Source organism: Martes martes, assembly GCF_963455335.1.
Source record: "Martes martes genome assembly, chromosome: 2".
NCBI lineage: Eukaryota > Metazoa > Chordata > Mammalia > Carnivora > Mustelidae > Martes > Martes martes.
Window position 1 is genome coordinate 38,452,579 of NC_137889.1, and position 22,442 is coordinate 38,475,020.

Here is a 22,442-nt window from a genome sequence, read left to right on the forward strand (position 1 = left end):
AGTTATCAAATATATACTCAAAAGAAATAGGGGTGGGAAATCAGGGTTTAAGCCTAAATTCTAATTCCAGTTCCACCTTTATTCCCAGAATAGATTGCCCAGATTAAATAATTTTCCCAAAAGCAAAAACATTTCCACTTTTTCAGTTTAAAATATCTAAGCATAATTAATTAGAAATGTGATGACACAATGAATGTCCATTAGTGAAAAAGAAAGTCATCGCAACAATCAAACTGAACACTATTTCAGGAGTTCTGAAATTTAAAGCAAACAATATTAAACAGGAATATAACACAAATTTTTCATTTTAGATATGTTGTTTTTATTCAAAAGAATAACTGCTTGACAACCTACGTCACAAAGTTTGAACCAAACCACCAATCCACCGAAACAGCCCTGTGAGATTTGTATCCGCACAGCCACAGGGACTGACAAAGTCCTTTAGTCCCTTGTTGCTCTCAAATGCTGAGAATTGTCGTAGCTGAAACCACTGTTCTGGTGGACAGTTATAGAATAATTGTTTCCACCATCTTGTTCCCCACACAGCTGCCCGAAGTTATCTTCTGCCCCTGGGGCTGGACCATCTGTTTTTGTGAAAGTTACAATATCGCAGTTTACAAAAATCCAAATTGTTCCTTTGATTTATATTATCTAACTGAATCACAGAAATATTACTACGATGTTTAGAACACTGATCGACTACTTGCTTTAAATACTTTCTCAGATCTCTTTCACGTTTATTTTCAGTGATCAGTAAGGATGACATAATAAGCAGGCCAAAAACTCTGAGATGTCCACATGTTCCCTTTTCAGTTTAATAAGACTTCACATTATATAGCGTTTTTGTATGTTACAAAAGTTGGTACAGTACACCTCTATTGGGAAAGTCTTAGACGGAATTCCCATTATTACAGTAAAATTGTAACTAGAAACGCGACACTTGAAGCAGAATACATGCAGAAAATTAAATCCTTTTAAAAAAATGACATTGCTGTAGCCCCACACCAAATTTGTAATTGGCAAAAAATCCATTTCTAATCTGGTAAATGGTGGCATAACAAAGTCAACTCATTAGCTTTTCAACTTGTTGATTGCAGCTGAAATGTTCTCTATGAAGCATGCCACCATATTGGACATTTGATTTGGAAGTGTAGAATTAAGATTCATGAAATCTTGATATGTAACCTTTCTAGACCTTTCCTCTTAGAATCACCTAAGTGATCCTACTCCAGTGTGTTCTGGAGACTTCCCAAGGATCCCAGTTTCTCTCTTGCTTCCCCTATTCATAACCCTCACATCTATTAGAATCCATACTAACAAGTTCACTAAGAGTCTAATACCTGCTTAGTCACTTATTTCTGAATGGCTTCGGACCAAACTTTCACCTGTGACATATGGATTTCATCTATGAAAAGGAAGGCCCTGCCTTTTCCACACAATTGTCCTAAGGATAAGATGTCAAGTATGCGAGAAATCCTTTAATTATAATGTGCTATAATTAGGCATTACTGTTTTCCCTATGACAAGCAACAGCTTTGTCCTCCACCCAAATTAGAAAATACTGTTCTGGATATTCATTCAGCATCTTATTAATTGATGACTAACCTGATGAACTTGAGAGAACGTAACAGATTTGGGTTTTCCCTCTGTATCAATACATAATGAAGCTCGCTAATACATGAATTGACAGTATGACTATCGGTGACTGCAAGGTGACAGAGCCAACACTGACCCCTTGGCATGGATTACCCTGCTGTCCACTCCACAGATGAGCAGTGCCAGCTGAGGGAGTTAGGATTTGATACCACTTGTGGTTTTGATTCTTCTACAACAAAAAACTGCAGATGAGAGCGTTAGGTACTTATGTTGTAGCCATCAAAAAAAGCAAGATAACTTTCTTACTGAATTGCCTCAGACAACATTTGTTCATTCTGTGTTAGACCTGAGGAATTCGGGCTATATGCTGCCATCTAGGGATGGTATTACAAAAGTTTTCTGACAAGAGAAAACCAAACTTGTCCATTCTGTTGGACATAGCTCACCAGTAATTTCTCTTATCAAATTTAAACAGTGTTCCTATACCCCTCCCAAGGTCTTTGATGCTCATTGCCATGAAAATCTACTTTCCTCAGAAATGCATCAAACTTCTATGTGTTTGAAGTTTCACAGAAGTTCCTGAAAAAAATTTCCCTTTACAAGTTACTTTTATGTATTATTCCTATAAAAGTACCGAACTCTTGTTTAAATTTCACAACTGAGAAAATCATGTGTGCTGACTGCAGATAAATGTCTTGTACGTTAATTCTTCTATTGATTAAGAAGTGTCTTATAAACCAGAACATGAAATCAAATTATAAATTTCAAGTTCTTTCTTCCACTTTTAGCTGATAGCAAAGAACTCTATCAGGATGACAAAGTCTAACTGCTGTTAAGTGCATAAAACGTAGCTAGTACTAAAAGACACAGTGACTTTCCCCCAATATTGTACAACATTTTATTGTAACAAAAATAATTAGATGCATTTCATAGCAATATATTATCATATAGGTATACACTGAGAAGGATAAATTGAATAAACTATAAAACAATATCTTACTATACATCCAATTAATCTAATTTTTGGAAAAAGAAAAACATATAAAATCATCCCTTTTTATATAATTCTATAGTTTTTCCAGAGACTTTATAGACAACACAGAATCAAGATATAATCGTAAATTATTATAATTCTAACCTTAATATTAGAACCTGTAATGTAAAAATTCCAGTCATATCTTGCTAGGCATTTGCCAAATGAAATCAAATGTTTGTCATACAGTGGTTTTAAGCTTGTACAATAATATTCAAATGCTGTATACTGCCATCGGCCCTTCTGTCTGATTTCACACACTGGCTGAAATATTAGTAAACTCACATTTTTTCACCTGTTTAGTCTCTGTGTTATCACTTCTCGATACATAATAGAGATATAGATGAGCAACAGAAAGATGACAAAGAAATCATCTAGAAAGCCTAGAATTCCAAACAAGGCTTCAGGTACAAAATCTAGAGGTGATATAAGATAGAAAAAAGCTCCCATTAAACAAAGTATAATCCTGATACGGAACATCCAGAAAAGGCCCCCGACTGAAAACATTTCCCTGAATGCATGCCTCAGTAAAGTGGGTAGATCCATAATTCTTTCCATAATCTGGCAGGGAGAAGAACAAAATATGACTAGTCATCTAATATGTCAGATATCAAAATAATATAATTTTCTTACAATGTGCAAACTCGGTTAACATGAATTAAGGAGTTTCATGTATTTTCTAGTTACACATTTTATTTGAAAACAGCTCTTTGATAACTAGGTTCTTATACGATCGATCCTACTGCAGATAACTGAAAAGCAACTAAAATATCAACAAACTTAAAACATAGGACATAGTGAGGTAACTCAAGTCCTCTCTAATTTGAATTAGTAAAATAAACCAAATGAAGCACTTAGTGTATATAGGATTAGAGACTGAGGCTTGAGCTGGGTCTGGGTTTAAACTCAACGTCAATCTTTTGGTAGACAGGTGATCTGGGGGAAACTGGTTTAACCAAATTGAGATCCAACAACAACTAACCAAGCATGTGTCACAAGGACTATTAAGAACTAAAAGAGATACAGTATACAAAAGACATTTATAAATTGCCAGACAATATAGAAGTGGTATACTTTAAAGACACATTAACTTGGATGGCTTTGACAGTCTAAGAATAGCAATGAAACGGATTTCTTCCTAGGATGTTTATTTGGCTTAGCTTGAGTTTAAGCGAATTACTAACTGCCACAAAGATTTCTGGAGTGCCAGACCCTATCTTTATGAAAATAATTAAGCTTCTGAATATGTACAAAAACATCAATTACCAGGTTTCCACGTAAGTGAGCATAATTTTCACAGCTGAAATTTAACAAATTACATAAATTTTTGAAAATTGAGGCATTCAGAGAAATTGGACCCTCACACACTCCTGGTGAAATGAACCACCTCTTTGGAAACAGTTTGGCAGTTCTTCAAAATGTTAAACAGAATTATCATAATATCCAACAATAAGGCATATACCCAAGAGGAATGAAAACATAGGTCCACACAAAAACTGGTACAGAAATATGAATGGAAGCATTATTCATAATAGCCAAAAAGTGTAAACAATTCCAACGTCAATCAACTGATGAATGGATAAACAAAATGTAATGTATCACTTGGCCATAAAAAGCAATGAAGTTCTGGTTTATATATCACAACATGGATGAACCTTGAAAACACTATGCTAAGGGAAATAAGCCAGAGACAAAAGGCCATATATTATATGATCCCATTTCAATGAAATGAAATATCCAGACTAGCCCAATCTATAGAGGCAGAAAGTAAATTAGTAGTTACCAAGGACTGGGGAGAGGGGACAGGAAAGGGGAGAATGGGAAGGGATGCCAAAGCTTTTGGGATGATGAAAATATTCTAAAATTAGATTATGACAATAACTATATATTTACTCTGAATCCACTAAAGAGCATTGAATTATATATTTTAAACAGGTTGCACTTCATGTGTGTAAAATGCACCTAAATGAAGCTGTTAACAAACGAGTACTAGTATCTATTTGTATGATCTTGAGCAAGTTAGTTTACCCTCCGTCTGCAAACTTTGCATTTTCATTGTGTAGTCTGTTTGGACTCTATGGTCCTATGTAGTAACGAACTACCATGACTTCTCAACGTAACTTCTTTCACTATCTCATTTCTCAAGGGTTGGTAGATACAGAGAAACTGACCAGGGGAAGAAAGTCACTTCCTGTGGTAATTCCACTGGGCACAGCTCAGTTCTAATTAACAATCCATATAATTACAGTATGTCCAAGTATATATTTTGTTTGTTTCATGAGTGCCAAGTAAGTAGAGAGGGAAGTGGAGACAAAAGTGAGAAGAACTGAGGAAGTGATAAGGAAGCAGTTCTATAAACTCCACCAGAAAATCTTGTAAATCCTTTTTGGAAAACTGGTCACAAAAAAACCAAAACGGTCTTTTTAGAATGAGTTCCTATGTTAACTTTCTATTCTTTATGGGAGAAACTCACATTTAAAGCAAAGCAGCTGCACAACTTTCACAAGTCTATGCGAAATTATTTTAAATATTCTAGTGACCATCCAGTATATCTTTTGAATATTTCTGTCCTTTATCAGAACTGTTCATTCACTTCTCATATGGTATCACTTATATATAAAATCTGTAATAAGTAGACAAGTATGAAATGGGTTATTAAGAAATATCTGTATATTAATCACAATCTTGCTCCAACTTTGGATGAGGAAGTATCAAAGTAAGAGCTAAAAGTCTCTATTATACTGTAATTTCATCACCTACCAGGACTTCTTCCTCATCAAATATCTGACACCCACCAAAAATCAGTAATTGAGCAATGATATGCTTTCGCACTTAAAAACAGGAATGAATATCTTAAAATGATTTTTTTTTAAGTTCAGTGGTAGGTCTTGAATTTGGAACATGCTTATTTTCAAAGAATCATCCTCTAGATGTCACTGGAGGATATGTTTAAAAAAAAAAAAGTTGCTGGATGAAAAAGAAGAGGCCCCCAGATAACTGTGGGGGACACCAGTGATTGGATTAAATTTTCTTTTTGTTTAGACATCTAGAAGATTTACCTTTATCCACAACAGCTGAAACTGTATGCCCTTCAATGTACACCACATCACATACCAGAAATACGTGCGAGGAAGCACGAGAGCACACAAGTGTTTAGTACTGAAGCACTTTAATAGCCAATATTCTTGGCTGACAGTAGTAGTATCAACTCTTAAAGATAACTCATTAATTTATTAAACAAATATTAAGGGCCTACTGTATGCCAGGCACTGAAACTGGCGATGAGAATATAGCAGTGAATATATACATACAGTCCTTGCCCTCATGAAGCTTTTAGTCTACTAAGAGAAAGATAATGAACAAGATTTGAGTATAGTTTGTGACAAATGCTACAAAGGAATGGTGCAGAGGACAGTGATAGAGGATACCTTAGTTGATCAGAGAAAGCCTCTCTTAGGAAGGTCTATTTAAGAACGACCTAAAGGATGAGAAGTCAGTCACGAGAAGAGCAGAGAGACAAGCATTCCCAAATTAGGGGTCATGTGTGAAGGCATTAAGATGGGAAGACTCGGGAGTGTGCTTCAAGAGCTAAAAGGAGGCTGGTGGAGGTTAGGCATTTGGGGTGAGGCTTGGGAGGTGGGAAACCAGGTCATGCAGGGCCTTTTAAGTACAGGAAGGAGTTGGAACATTATTCCAAAACATTGGAAGTTTTTTTTTCTTCTTCGCCTTCTTTTCCAAGATTTTGTTTATTTACTTGACACAAAGATCACAAGTAGGCTGAGAAGTAGGCAGAGAGAGAAAGGGGGAAGCAGGCTCCCTGCTGAGCAGAGAACCCGATGTGGGGCTTGATCCCAGGACCCTGGGATCATGACCCAAGCCGAAGACAGACGCCTTAACCCACTGAGCCACCCAGGCACCCCCATTGGAAGTTTTAAAATACAAGAATATCATGGTCTTATGTTTTCAAAATATTACTAGGGCTCCTGCGCAGAGAAAAAGATCTCAGTTAAGAGGCTACTTGCAATTATCCTAAGCAAGAGATGATGGTGGCTTAGGCTAGAATGATGGCTACAGACACAGGACATTTTTATGAGCTAAAAATGAGAGGATCTCCCCAAATGAGAAAAGAAATGATACAACTCATTTATATACCAGATGGGGCGAATGAGGGAAAGGAAGAAATCAAAACCGCTAAGTAAGACTTAGAAAAGAAAACACTGAGCTGAGGAGGGAAGCAATTTAATATCGTATGTATCGTGTTTGAGATGCCGATGCAACATCCGAGCGGAGATGTAAGCCAAGCACTCAGACGTATGCTCTGATCTCAGAAGAGAGATCTAGGCTTTCCATATAAATTTGTACTTAGAATAGTCTGATTTTTGAAGTACATACTTAGTAGTGCACACACTTCCGGAATTCTTTGTTAGATTTTGGAAAAAACTGGAATAAGCCAGTAAAATGTGATAGAGTTTTTAATCTATCAAATGCCTTTTTTGGGGGGTAGGAGGTCAATCGTAAAATTAATGTGTTCTTTAAAAATCAAATGTTTTTGAGTAACTAAAATGACATAACAAAAAAACCTCCCCAACACCTAGAGTTAGTTAGGGAAACATTTCAAAGAGGAGGCCCAGGGTAAATAAAAAAATGGAAAACACAACTGTAAAACTCTCCAGAAGTTCTTAGTTATAAGTTTCTCATTAGACAATCCCTATTTTAGATTTGCACATGAGTCAATAATTTCACATTTCCCTCCAATTTTTTTTTCTATAATCTCCTTCATAAAGACTTTTATAATGGCTTTTTTAAAAGATAGAAAACTGTAGCCCTTGGGAAAGCTGTAACTCAGTGATTGACAACAACAACGAAGGCTAAAACTTTACCCAACACACCTAAACAATGAGACTTTTTATAGTCAAAGAATACTTGTTGGTAAATCTCACCTTACCAAAGAGAAGTATCATTATACTCTAATTTCGCACCTGCTGTAACAATACTCACAGATCTGGGCTGCCCTGAGAATCTTCGGTTATAATCATTAATATCTTGACGCAATGATACAACATCCTGAGATTGGTCATTTTCACCAAATACTGTTAGCAGTAAAGTCACCTGTATGTTACAAATAAAACACTGTTAGACTTTTCTGTAGCATTAATTTTTTTCATTTTGTGTTATTATTCAATAGAATGAGAAAAGCTTCTAAATTTATATTTAACTCTTTTTTTTCAGTTATTTCTTTAAATAAAAGCAACATGGGGAGGAAAGTAAGGTACCATTGCCTTATAATAAAATCCAATGTAAAATGTAATTTGAATTCCCATAAAATCAAATGGATACCTCAAGCAAACCCTGGTTCTAATATTTTCCAGTTCACACCAGGGATAAAGTCAGTAATGCTCTGGGCTAACAAATGATGAGAAAATATTCAGGAGATAAGTAATATAAAAATATATGTTTATTATTGTGGGAGCGAAAAATTAGGGATGTCTTTTGTGATTAAAATCATTATTCTTCAACCTCACTGGTATTTGAAGTATCTTTGAATGCTACCAAACATAATACAGACATTAAGTTATTGCAGGAGCCCACTCTGAAGCACCCATCCCTACTATCATCAAAAAAGGTAATTCTTTTTTTTTTTTTTTAAGATATTATTTATTTATTTGACAGACAGAGATCACAAGTAGGCAAAGGCAGGCAGAGAGAGAGAGGAGGAAGCAGGCTCCCCGTTGAGCAGGGAGCCTGATGCGGGGCTCGATCCCAGGACCCTGGGACCATGAGCTGAGCCGAAGGCAGAGGCTTTAACCCACTGAGCCACCCAGACGCCCCAAAAAAGGTAATTCTTGATACTAATATATAACATAATTATATACTAATACTAATATATAACATAATTATATATATATTATATATAATTATATATATATAACATAATTATATACTTATACTAATACATAACATAATACTTTTAATCTGGTCTCCTCCATGGTAGAGGTAAAGATACACAAGTGTCCCAGGACCATACTGAGGTAATCTGAAGATGACAGTATCTTGAAAAACAAGTACATTTTAAAATATATGAATGCCTATAGAAATGGTCACTGTGTGAGGAGATAAAAATGGGAAGATTTAGGTTTAAATCATCTAGCTTTTATCCTTCCTCAGTTCAGCTGTAAAACCAGGCCTTCCCACTACTCAGATGCTTTCCAAATAGTCAAGCAAAGGAGTGACAAAGAGCAAGGTGGTAGGAAAGCAGGTACACAGCCTCTCTTCACAAATTTGCTAATAAAAATGCATCTTGCAATAAATAGCAAGTGAGCACGTACTGTGGGCCAGGCACTGTACTACAAGCTACATGGACCCCAAAACCGAAGACATAGCCCTGCCCCTTGCCGACCACAACATCCAAGATGGAAGGGGAGGCAGACCTGTTACAAGGCGCTTGAGAGTATTGCTTGAGTATAAGGACTTCTGCCTGGGGTGCCCAGAAAGCTGGAAACCTAAGCTGGCCCTTGAAGTGCAGCTCAGGCCACTGATGTATCAGCGTATGCGTTCGGGAAGGGAAGTGGTGAGCATGGTGCAGTCAGGTGCAGCTGCCCGTGCACTGCATCAGCGGAACAAGGTGGGGAAGGGGTACCTGCCACCCGTCCTACTTCCAGGATGAATTCTTCTATAGTTACGGAACCAAAAGGTATTATATAGAAACAATTTTATCTCTACCCTTCTGGACTCTAGCAATTTATAGGTGGTCAAAAGGATATCACCTGTATGTATCTATCACATATATACTCTATGAAAAGCCATGGATAGAGCCAAGAAGAGGGGACAGGTGGTGGAACTAATTCTTTAATGTCAGACCTAATGACTTAGTCTCAGCATTGCTGGCAGATGGCTAACGATTATGAGAAGTGGTATTAGCAAATAAATTTCACTGGTGACGGACTTGTTTCATATAATCAAATCAGCCAGAGAAGCAGTACAAACAACATCAACAACAACAAAAAAAACTCCACCGATTTTCCTCCTGCCATGTGATACAAAGTCAAATGTGAAAGAGGCAGAATTTGGGAATGTAGAAGCAAGGGGGAAAGAAGACAAAGCCCTGAACGTGCCTCTCCATACCACAAAATGAGGCAGTGATGGGGGTGAGTGGATAGCCAGAACAAGGCTGAAAGGGTGTGCGTATCTGTGTGTGACAATACATGCTATATGGGTTTTTTTCATATAAAGTCCAAAAATCAGACAAAAACTAGACAGTAATCTTGGAGATGCATGCTAAGGTAATAAACCTATAAAGAAAGTCAAGGAAATGCTTATCATAAAAGTCAAATAGTAGTTGCCTCTAGGAGAGGAAGGAGGGGTTGGAGATGTGGTCCTGAGGAGGCTTCTGGGGGCTGTTGGCCAGTTCCTATTTCTTTATCTGATGATTATTGAAGTGTTGCTTTGTGATAATTCAATGAGCAATACTTACTATGTTTTGTGTGCTTTTCTGTATGTCTGTTATAGTTTACAAAGAATTTTAGAAAAAATGTTGCCTTTTCTACCATTTTGTTTCATTTTTTGGTCTCCATAAGTTTATGCCTTTACAAAATGTCCTGTTCTTTTAATGGGGTGGCCAAGAGCAAAAGTCAATAGATGTATTCAATTTGACATCTTTACTTGAAAGCTCTCTATCCTTTCTGGACTTCACTTTGCACAGTGGAGGACTTCCTAAGGAGCTGCTATCTTTTTACATGTTCATAACTCATTAGTAGAAAGGTAGGTATTTATTTTAAATGAAAAATAAAGTAAGTATATAGAAAGTTATGAAAAAACTGTATACAACTGATAGAATGTTCTATTTCACTATATTTACTAATTAAAAAACTAAGAACTTCATTTTCTCCAATTTTTCAGTATTTTGCTTTTCCAGTTTGTCAAAGAAATTGAGAAAATCTGTGCTGACATTTCAGTCTTCAGTATATGTTTATAAAAACTTATCATTTCCCCCCTGAAGTAACTCCTATACTAACTAAAATAGTCTGATCTGTCCTGGATCATGTAATATAGATATGTCTCCAAAAGACACATTTTAAAAAACTATTGTTCATCATATAAAGCTATCTAGACCCTCACTGGAGAAGGGCAGCTTAAAAAAGTGAACTGAAAGGGGAAAACATTTTTTTATATGTAGGAGAAATATCTGGTTAAGCCTGATTAGCTAGTTCAGTTATTCCTCTACTGATATTACAACAAAGACTTACTCGAATTTTGGGGAGGATTCATTTACCAGTTTTTTATTATAATTGAAGGATTTAGAAAGGTATTTCCCTTTTTTGCTGTCTTTAAGACATTAAAAAAATAATTGAGTAACATTACAGAAGCTTTGATAAGCAGAACTTCCTACGATCCAGCAATTGCACTAGTAGGTGTTTACCCAAAGAATACAAAAATACTAATTCAAAGGGATAGGTGCACCCCAATGTTTAGCAGCATTATTTACAACAGCCAAATTATGGAAGAGCCCTAGTGTCCACTGACTGATGAATGAATAAAGAAGATGTGGCATGTATATATAGTGGAATATTACTGAGCCATAAGAAAGAATGAAATCTTGCCATTTGCAATGACATGGATGGAGCCAGAGTACTATGCTGAGCAAAATAAGTCAGAGAAAGGATCTCTGACCCTAGGATCTCACTCACACGTGGAATTTAAGAAACAAAACAAGAAAAGGGGAAAAAAAAGAAAGGCAAAGAAAGAAACAGACTCTTAATTAAAGAGAACAAACTGATGGTTACCAGAGGAGAGGTGGGTGGGGGAACGGGTGAGACAGGTGATGGGGATTCAGGAGTGCCCTTGTGATGAGCACTTATATGGAAGTGTTGATTCACTGTATTGTACACCAGGAACTTCTATTACCCTATATGTTAACTAACTGAAATTTAAATAAAAACTTTAAAAAAAATCAAAACAATTCAAATTAGATACAGAAATTATTAAAATTTATAATATGAACTAGCATAATGATGCTTTCTGGATACAAACATTACCGTTTGTCTACAGATTGGACAACTGATTGCCCCAAGCCATGAACCGTATCGCCAGTATGCAATAATGCAGGTACCTAATGAGGGAAAAAAAAAACATTAATTCTGATGTTTTAAATTCCAAGGCCCATAAATCCTCAGAAAGTTTCAAATATTTGAAATATTTTTATAGTATCATCTTATTTTAAAATATTTTTATTTCATCCAACCAACTCTTTAGGCAAATTTAAATCTCATAATAATTCCCAGCCACTGAAAATATTTTTATTTAAACTACTAGTTAGGATATAGACATTTTATATAATCCAAAGCAAGCATATATTAACTGCTTCAATGCTGAGCCTTAATAGAAATATTGCATTTCCTATGTAGAATAAATAAATGTCATTGCAAATACAACCACCAACAAATCACAGTATAAATAAGTTTTCTGTTCCAAATTTGGTATGTATGTTACAAAAACACCACTTCTATTTTTTTAAGAATTTAGAAAGCCAAGTTAAAGTGGTATCAATAATAATTATTAAGAACCATAGGATACAAAGATTACATGCTGTTTGACCTAATAAAGTTTGTAATCCAGTTCAATAATTGAACCAACTTTTGTAGTGGATGAATTTGATTTTTCTGCTAGAAGGTGTTCATGAGCAGCAGAACAGCTTTAAGGTAGAGTTTATAGACCACAAAAAGTAGCAGGTAAGCTAAATGCAGAAGCACTAAAGTTCAGGCCACTAACAAATGAAGAAGAAATATTTTATTTTATTTTTTAAAGATTTTTTTTTTAAGATTTCATTTATTCATTTGACAGACAGAGTTCACAAGTGGGCAGAGAAGCAGACAGAGAGGAGGAAGCAGGCTCCTCCTTTCATTCAAAGAAACACATTTGTTTCTTGAGAAGATGAATGACTAGTTTTCTAAATCTTTGAACCTGGAGACAGTATATAAAGTATCTAACAAGAACAGCAGGCTATCAGAAGCAATCTACCCAATTACCTCAGACCCAGAAACCAAGAACACAATACTGCCATCTTTTATCCACTCAGTGAATTACCTAAGCCTGGGTTGGCAAATGGAGTTCACCTAACCTGCCAAACCTCACTGATTCTTAACACATGCCTCGAGTACTGTGTTAAAGGATGGCTGAGGCCGTATCCAGACTTGGAAAGAATGTCCAATTGATTAGGAATATCTGCCAGAGGTTTGAGAAGGGGGAAAGTATCTGCTTTCTCTGATGGCCATTTAATTCTATCTAGTATTTCATGATTTTGCAGCTCATTAGCATTCCCAACAGACAAAGACAGACATTGAAATGAGTGTTGTTGTTGTTTTGAAATGAGTGTTTTATAACTTGTTAGCTATCTTAGGGAAACACCTTGGGGAAGAGCATGAAATTAATGGATGATGCAATACTGAGATTGGTCAGTGTTTACTAAAGGAGCACAGGTATAGAAAACCCTGCAGTGCATGATACGGATTTCAAATTATTTATGTCATCCCCGAAGTATAAATAATAGCCCTATATACCTAGTAATTCCATATAAACTCAAACAACAAAGGGGAAAAAGAAACTTAAAGGATCATTGTATGCTACATTTTAAACTCTTAAAATGGAAAATGGGTACATTTTGGGAGCAATTAGAACCCTATCTAGAATACACCATTGAAACAGAAAGAAATACTACAAATAAAACAACAGATTTAGTGAATGGATAAATATAAGTAGAGAGTAGTCGTAGAAGCTACTAACCACATAGCAGAACTGACCACAGGGTCTGAAGTTAGGCCTACGTTTAAAATCTGGCTTTCTCCTAGCAGCTGGGTTACCTTTTGTAGAATTTCTTAACTCAGCTGCAGTTCCCTCATATGTGGGATTCAAGGAGATGAAGTATGTTAAGTGCCCAGCACATAGTAGGCATGCAATAAACTGATTCGCTCAATCTCATATGACCGTAGTAAGAACTGACTATACGGTATCTCATTCTTTATGAGGGTCAGGAAAAACAGCCCAGAGGTAGAAAGGACCCCTTACTGATACTAAGCCAAGTGTGCAATCTATGTTCCCTTCCTGTCCTACTGCATGCTCTACATTCAACATTCTCTCTAACCAAGCCTCTGAGGTCATGACAAAAAAAACGGCTAATATTTGTGCTGATGCAGGATAAAAAGGAGGGAAGAGGGCTAAAGTGAAGGTCACGGGCAGGGTCCTTAACAGAACTTCCCTGCCTTGGGAAGGATGAATAATAAATGAGACTACCAAAAAGTGATAAACCATGAGAGATTTAGTGTATTCCTCTTGGTATTCATATACTTGAATTACCATTCAAAGAAACACATTTCTGTTTATTGAAAAGTTGAACAACTCGTGCGTTTTAATCGTTGAGCTCACAGACACTAAATGAAAGTGGCTAGCAAGTACAGCAGGATATCAGAAGACATCTACCCCATTCATGTAATACAAAATGTGACAAAATTAAGAATCCAGCCCATGTAAACATATGGGTCTTGGTCTAAAAGAGTCACTTTCGGGACGCCTGGGTGGCTCAGTTGGTTAAGCGGCTGCCTTCGGCTCAGGTCATGATCCCAGCGTCCTGGGATCGAGTCCCACATCGGGCTCCTTGCTCCACAGGGAGCCTGCTTCTCCCTCTGCCACTCTGTCTGCCTGTGCTCACTCTCTCTCTCTCTCTCTCTCTCTCTCTGACAAATAAATAAATAAAATATTAAAAAATATATATATATATTTTAAAAGAGTCACTTTCCCCAAATATAGCATTGTTTGCTTACCACAGAAAAGATGTCCACAGTTTGTTTCCACAGGGAAGGAGGCTTGGTGTAAACAGATTGGACAGTACATGTCAGTGTAGAACTGCTGTCGAGCAGCAGCAGGGGCATCCTGATGAGAAAATACGTATTCATGATTATCCATAATTATCTCTAGGAGTACCAACATAACCAAGAACACAGCCAGAGCGCATAAGCCTCACCCAATTTTAGATGTGCAGTAAAGTCTTGTAAGCTTGATAAAGTTATGAGGCTGTATCATTGTTTTATTTAAGCTGCATGGTCTCTACCTTCCTTCCTGAACATGACAATAAAGACAAAGACCTGTATTAACTCCGGAGTTTCTCTTTCACTCTGCTGGAATGAGGAAGTTATTCTGAGAAACACAAGGCTGAGCTAATGCAAAAGCTCAAGAAATGTCCAACTCTTTCCCAAGTATTGGCTTTTAATCATTTTTTAGCTTAAATAAAATTAATCAACACAGTGTATTATTAGTTTCAGAGGTAGAGGTCAGTGACTCATCAGACTTATATAACACCCAGTGCCCATGACATCGTGTGCCCTCTTTAATGTCCATCACCATGTTACCCCATCCTTCCCAACCCCACCTCCCTGCTTTAACCATTTTTTTTTTGCTTTAACCATTTTTAATATCTTTTTCATTCATACATTCCTGACAAGAGTTGCATGTATGCTGTACCTCACAAGAGTCCAGAATTAAACTTTCAAAGAAGAATACTGGTCATTTTGGAGGAAGGAAAATTTAATATATTGGTAACTTGGGCTTAATCATTCACATGGTCACATTAATAAAATTTAATGTTTCTCAGTTATATCACTGTTGTGATTGTACAGGAATGTAGAGTAGAATCACCACTACAAGAAGCATCCACATATCAAAGAACCCATCAGAATGTAAGTGATATGAGGATAAGGACTTTATCTATAGGATTCATTGTAGTGGCCCAGGAACTAGAAAAGTATCTAGCAGTAGTGTATAATGTGTATCTTTTAAAAGACATATAAAAACCAATTTTTATCATATCTAGCACAAATCTTACAAACAAATTAGCCAGCATTAAAAACATCAAATTACCAAATTTGCTAAAAATGAACTATTCATTGTAAACTGAATCAAAGATTTCTGTCACCTAAAACTAAGAACATAACTAAAACCTCTTTCTTAAATTAGTCCTAAAATACTGCAATAGTTTATAAGCCATGGTGACATGTTGATGTTATTGCCTTTTATATCATTTTTAATGGTGCAAAAAGGGAAAACATACAGCTCTTAATGTCTCCCCTCTATCTTTTGTCTTCATTATTATTATTTGGAAATTAACTAAAACAAAACAAAAACCAAAACCAATTACCAGTGCTGTCCACCAGAACTTCACGCAATAATGGAAATCTTTATCTGTGCGTACTGAGTACTTGAAAGGTGACTAGTATAACTAAAAAGTACTGAATTTTAAATTTAATTTTAGTGAATTTAAAATTAAATAGCTACATATGGGTAGTGGCTACCATATAGGACAGTGCAAAAAGGGCTAAGTCACTAGCTTTATTCTAACTAGAGCTAAATGCCATGCCCGAGGAAGGTGTGGGGGAGGTGAACTGCACAGTGGTGCAAAGGCATCTGGAAGATGCCACTCAGTGTGGGACTTCTGGACAGCCAGATCCATTCATGTAACTCCAGCAGGAATGTAAGTCCCTCTTAGTGATCTAGTATGTTAGATGGGAATGATACTTACTGACTTACTAACCATGTTTGCAGATTAAATAAAACAGTTGTATGTGAAAGCACTCTGTAAATTATTAAACACTATCCCAGCATGAATTATTACTAACAGCAGCTCTGGAACAGAGTACTACTAACATGCTTAAACTACTTCTGCATCAGTGAATTTAAGTTTTATGAAGGCAGGAATTCTTATTTGTTTAGCTCACAGCTGAATCTTTAATGCTTAGAACAGTGTCTGGCATATGGTAGATGTTTAATAAATATCTGGTGAATGAATAAATTATAAAACACTCTTTGGAATTAAATTTTGATTGGTGAGTGGGGAATCAATTTTTATTTTTTGACATTAGCTATTTTGGCATGAAGATGTACAATATCCTACTCACTCCAGCCTTCATGAAATATATTACATTTCTGGCTCTTAGAGTCCATCTGGTGAAAAGCACAGAAGGAAAAGAAAAGTTTTCTTCTTTGCCTAATTAGTTTTGCTAACTTTGACCACGGAAGAAAAAGTAGAGGAAAAAAAAGCCACCCCTTGTAGTCATCTCTTTGTAGGTCTCCAGGCAATACGTAGGTCATTGGGGAAAAAAAATAGTTTTTCTACTATATTTCATTAAAGCCAATTAGACGGTCGTTATTTCCTCACAAATAACAGGAAAACTGCCGTTTTTAAAGCAAGTTAAAACACACACACACACACACACACACACCCCCATGAAAATATCTGAGTAGTTAAGACTAGTCATTTACCTAATTTGAAAATATACAATCAATAGAATAGTTTAAATAACAAAGCAGGAAATCAGTTCATGTTTCCAAAAATGTTATTTGCTCTTTCATCACAATTTCATATGCAAGGGGAATAATAATGTTACTCCTTATATAAATGCACATATCCATGTAACAACAGTACCTGTTCTGTTTGAAGTTGCTCCCGAAGTACCCTTACTAACTCTTGGTTTTCTGGGTGAATGTTCTGATGTGCATTTCTGTTGAATAAAATATAGTAAGCTTGAATATAAAATACTGTCAGATGAATCAGTTTTCTTTTTGTAAGATTTTTATTTTTTTTTACACCTTTATTTATTTACTTTTCATTTAGTTTAAATCCTTGAAGGGTACAGCATCACACGGATTCTGTGGCCAATGGCTTTAGCAGGAAGGTTGCTTTGGAATTTGGCACGAACCATGCCACTGTTTCCATGAGCACAAGCTACTTTCCCCCAGATTACTCTGTTTTTGTTTGGTTGGCCACCAGGAGTCACTGTGTTGTTCCTTGCTTATACACAGAGGCACACCTCTTGCCTAGATAGAATTCTGTTTCATCTTAAGCATAATAAACACCTTCGATTTGAAGAAGAACTATGTGCTCCCTATGACTCCGAAGACCCAGCTTATAGCAAAAAAGGCCTTGGACCACAGCCCTCCAGACATGCTTTGGCATTTTAGATGTCCTGTTCCTAGCAGGCCTCCATAGGCTCCAAGATGGCAGAAAAAGAAGATTTTATTTTTTTAAGTAATCTCTACATCCAACGTGGGTCCCACTCAGGACCCTGAGATTAAGAGTCACATGGTCTACTGACTAAGCCAGCCAGGCACCCCAAATCAGTTTTCTTTATGGGTCTAAGTTTCAACCAAGAACTACTGGTAACTTCATAAATGCAAATGATGGCATGTAACTGTCTCCAATTCCAGGACTGAACATTCCAGGTTACTCTGTGAGGTGTTCTAGGATCACTGAGTATGGGCTGATTTCAGGTTCAACCGGCAAATGATGAAATCCAGAGGCCTAGGACCTTGTATTTGATGTAACTGCAGGCTTACAAATCATATGAAGAATAACTAATACATTTATTTCTTCTGTAAAATTCCTTCCCAAAAAAGCAACTACATAACTATATTATTACGCATTTGAACATTTATCCATATCTAATTAGATCTTCCCACCTATAAGGGGAGAGGTGTAGCAGAAAAGAACACTACATCATACAGAAAAGCCCAAACCTAACATACCACTAGTATCTTAACATTAACGATTCAAACAGAGGCTCAAAGGCAAGAATTTAGAGGCTGAAATAAAGGATGAGATAAGACATGTGGGTGACTGGAAATCAGAACTCGTGGTTAGGCTGTCAGGGTGAGGGTGAAGATCTCCATCTGATTCACAGCTTTATTCCATTTGGTCACCCAGGTGCCCTTAAGCATTTTTTTAAAAGATTTTATTTATTTGAGAGAGAGAAAGAATGAGGGAGAGAGAGCACGAGTGGAGGGGAGGGTCAGAGGGAGAAGCAGACTCCCCGCTGAGCAGGAAGACTGATGTGGGACTTGCTGTGGGACTCAATCTTGGGACTCCAGGATCATGACCTGGGCAGAAGGCTGTTGCTTAACCAACTGAGCCATCCATGCCCTAAATATTAACACTTTTAACAGCAATATTTTAAGTTCACAAAATCCCAGCATTACTCTATTATATAAGAGCCTTTATTCTCCAGGTGGCTAATAGTCAACAGTGATAAAAGCTCTAAATCAGGGCCACCTGGGGGCTCAGTCAATTGGGCTTCTGACTTTTGATTTTGGTTCCAGTCATGATCTCAGGGTCATGGGATCGAGCCCTGTGTCTGGTTCTGTTCAGCCGGAAGTCTGCTTGAGGTTCTCTCACTCCCTCTCCCCTCCCCCCACCAAAATGAATGGATAAATCTTTAAAACTAAACAACAAAACACACACAAAAACAAAACAAAACAAAACAAAAAACATCCCCATCTACATCAATAGCCTAATGAGACAGGGAAAAGTTTTAAAAATATGTCTTATTATTATTCAATTTTTAGTAAAAAATTCAAATTTTAGATAAAAAGCTGACAAAACATGATCATTAGTTCTGACAGAACATTAAAAAAAAAAGTCAAATATCTAATCGGAAACTAAACATAAGGGCACCTGGGTGGCTCAGTCAGTTAAGTGTCCGCCTTTGGCTCAGGTCATGATCCCAGGGTCCTGGATGAAGCCCCACATACTGCTTCCTACTCAGCGGAGGAAAAGAGCCTGCTTCTCCCTCTCCCTCTGCTCCTCTCCCCACCTCAAATAACACAACACAACACAACACAACATAACATAAACCATGAATGTAATAAAGCTACTTGAACTGTTTAAATATCTTAAATTTCAGTAAATTATTTATTTTATTTTATTATTTTTTTAAAAGATTTTATTTATTTATTTGACACAGAGAGAGAGATCACAAGTAGGCAAAAAGGCAGGCAGAGAGAGAGAGAAGGAGAAGCAGGCTCCCCTCGGAGCAAAGAGCTCGATGTGGGGATCAATCCCAGGACCCTAAGATCATGACCTGAGCCAAAGGCAGATGCTCAACCAACTGAACCACCCAGGCGCCCCAGATTATTTATTTTAAATAGTACCTTCTCGTGACTGAGTAAACAATCTCCAGAAGAAAGCTATTCTCTGGTGGAAACAATCTATCAGGGAACAGCACATGAACGATCTCGTTTGAGTACCAGCACACACAACTAAACATTTCTCTGTGACACTTGAAAACCATTCCCTTCTCCTTGGAAAAAGATAGTTACTATCTTTCAGAGTATAGATATAAACCATGTAACTGGAAGGTCTTTCTTTTGGTTTCATTCCATAAAGGAGAAGGTAAAAGACTATAAAATCTGGTAGTAGAATGTTAGAAAAGTCAAAGTATAGTCAGAGAACAAGAACAAACAGCCTGAGATGCTGAACGTGGCCTGTAGCTCAGAAGTTAAGTGTGATTAGCAACTATGAGCACAGAACCAAAAATCTAGAAAATAATGGGATAGTTAAGACAGACTGAAAGCTAGATTAGACAGTCTTCAAAATATGATTATCTAGGGGCGCCTGGGTGCTTCAGTTGGTTAAGCAGCTGTGTTCCGCTCAGGTCATGATCCTAGAGTCCTGAGATCAAGTCCCACAGCAGGCTCCCTGCTCAGGGAGGAGCCTGTCTCTCCATCTGCCTGACACTCCCCTGCTTGTGCTCTCTCTCTCAAATAAATTTTAAAAATCTAAAAAGAAAAAAAAAAAGAAAAAAACCCTGGTGGACCAGGGGATTGGGCATCTACCTTCAGCTCAGATCATGAGCCCACAGTCCTGAGATCAAGCCCCACATTGGCTCCCTGCTTCTCTCTCCCTTTGCTGCTCCCCCTGCTTGTGCTCCCTTTCTCTGTCTGTCAAATAAATAAGTAAAATCTTTAAAGAAGAAAAATATGACTCTTGGTTTCTACTTAGGTCACGAACTCAGGGTTATGGGATCAAGCCCCGTGTCAAGCTCTGCGCTCAGGGGGAAGTCTGCTTGAGATTCTCTCTCTCCCTCTCCCCCTACTCACGTTCTCACTCTCTAAAATAAATAAATAAATCTTTTTAAAAATGTGAAAATCTCAGCTATGAGAAATGACACTAAGTAGGTCTAAATAAAGTAAGATGCCAGAAAAACAGTGGCTGTAATACAGAAACAAAGTACATCATTTACTAATATTAATAGTCCTTCATTATTCTTTGAAGGGAAAAACCAAAATTAACCAGTTAAGTTATGTGGCCCTGGAAAGAAGCCAGGAGGCTCTAATATGAAGAAGGAAATGATGCCCAAACCCTGGGTCAAGAAAGTAAGTCTGAATCAAAGTTTACAAATGCACAAGTTTGTGGTTTATACGTTAAACTGCTTTACCAAACCCTTTGGACTGGCTTTTGGTATGTCAACAAATGGCAACTATTCAAAACAGCTTAAGACAAAGAAATTTATTAGAACTATAATATGTTGCTGAAGGAAATTAAAGAAGACACAAAAAAATGGAAAGACTGAAGATAGTATTTCTAAGATGTAGGTTATCAGCTGATTTTTCACATTTTGCTGGCCAAAAATAACTGGTATGATATATTCAAACTCCTAAAGTAAAAGCCTATAACCAAGAATACTCTATCTGCTAGAGTTGTCATTCAGAATTGAAGGAGATATAAAAAGTTTGCCAGATAAACAAAAGTTAAAGGAGTCCATCACCACTAAACCAGCCTTACAAGAAATGCTTCTTTAAGCAGAAAAGAGAATGTCAAAACTATAAGCAACAAAATTATGAAAGGAAAAAATTTCACTGGTAAAACAATCATACAGTAAAGGCCGTAGATCATTCACTCATAAAATTAGTATGAAGGTTAAAACACAAAAGTAGTAAAATCAACCATATCTATAGAAACTAGTTGAGATACACACACACGCACAAAAGAGAACATATGAATCTTGAACTCAGGGTCATGAGTTCAAGCCCCCATGTTACGTGCAAAGCTAACTTAAAAAAAAAAAAAGACGTATATAAAATTTATGTAAAATATGACATCATGTACATAAAACATGCAGGGGATGGAGCACAAATGTATTGCTTTTGCAATGTGTTTGAACTTAAGCACCTTCAACTTAACCAGTACATATAGACTGCTAAATATATGTAGGATGTTATATATGAATCTCATGGTAACCACAAACCAAAAGCCCGTAATAGATACACAAAACATAAGGAGAACAGAATCCAAGCAAACACTTAAAAAAATTGTCAAATTACAAAGCAAGAGAGCAAAAGAAAGGATAAGAGAAGAACAAAAACAACCAGAGAACAGCTGACAAAATGTAACTACAAACTTATCAATAATCACTTTTAATTTTTATTATTTTTTTACACCATTTTAAGTGTAGTCTTTACTCCCTATCACCTATTTTACTCATCCTCTAAACAACCTCCCCTCTGGTAACCACCATGAGTTTGTTCTTTATATTTAAGGCTGTGTTTCTTGGTTTATCTTTCTCACTTTTTTTTCCTTTGCTCATCTGTTTTGTTTTTAATTCCATATATGAGTGACATCATAAGGTATTTGACTTTCTCCAACTACTTCACTTAGCATTACACTCTATAGATCTATCCATATTGTTGTAAATGACAAGATTTCATTCCTTTTTTTATGGCTGAATAATATACCATTGTATATGTATACCACATCTTCTTTACTCATCTATCAGTGGACACCTGGGCTGCTTCTATACTCTGGCTACCATAAATAATGCTGCAGTAAACACAGGGGTACATGTATCCTGTTCATTAGTGGTTTTGTAATTTTTTGGGTAAATACCCAGTAGAGTGATTACTGAATCACTCTGTTTTAAATTTTTTGAGGAACCTCCACACTGCTTCCACAGCGGCTGCACCAGTTTCCATTCCCATCAATAGTGCACAAGGGTTCCTT

At 36.7% G+C, this 22,442-nt stretch overlaps 1 protein-coding gene and 1 pseudogene across 6 annotated transcripts in view; both read right to left on the bottom strand.

Moving 5' to 3' along the window:
• Positions 1 to 303: 303 nt before the first annotated feature.
• Positions 304 to 22,442, bottom strand: part of RNF170 (ring finger protein 170) — a 46,668-nt gene continuing 24,529 nt past the window's right edge. For 4 of the 5 annotated variants that reach the window (XM_080797546.1, XM_080797547.1, XM_080797550.1 and 1 more), the window contains exons 3-7: positions 17,094 to 17,169; positions 14,440 to 14,548; positions 11,662 to 11,735; positions 7,628 to 7,738; positions 310 to 3,190 (exon numbers count right to left, since the gene is read on the bottom strand). In XM_080797546.1, coding sequence (XP_080653672.1) covers positions 2,921 to 3,190; positions 7,628 to 7,738; positions 11,662 to 11,735; positions 14,440 to 14,548; positions 17,094 to 17,169 — 640 coding nt within the window. In that variant the 3' untranslated portion in view covers positions 310 to 2,920. Of the gene's footprint in view, positions 3,191 to 7,627; positions 7,739 to 11,661; positions 11,736 to 14,439; positions 14,549 to 17,093; positions 17,170 to 22,442 lie in introns of all 5 variants that reach the window. The other variant, XM_080797549.1, reaches the window with a different exon arrangement.
• On the bottom strand, positions 17,284 to 17,614 carry LOC308337874 (large ribosomal subunit protein eL33-like; annotated as a pseudogene). The gene has a single exon. The product of its transcript is annotated as a large ribosomal subunit protein eL33-like (transcript).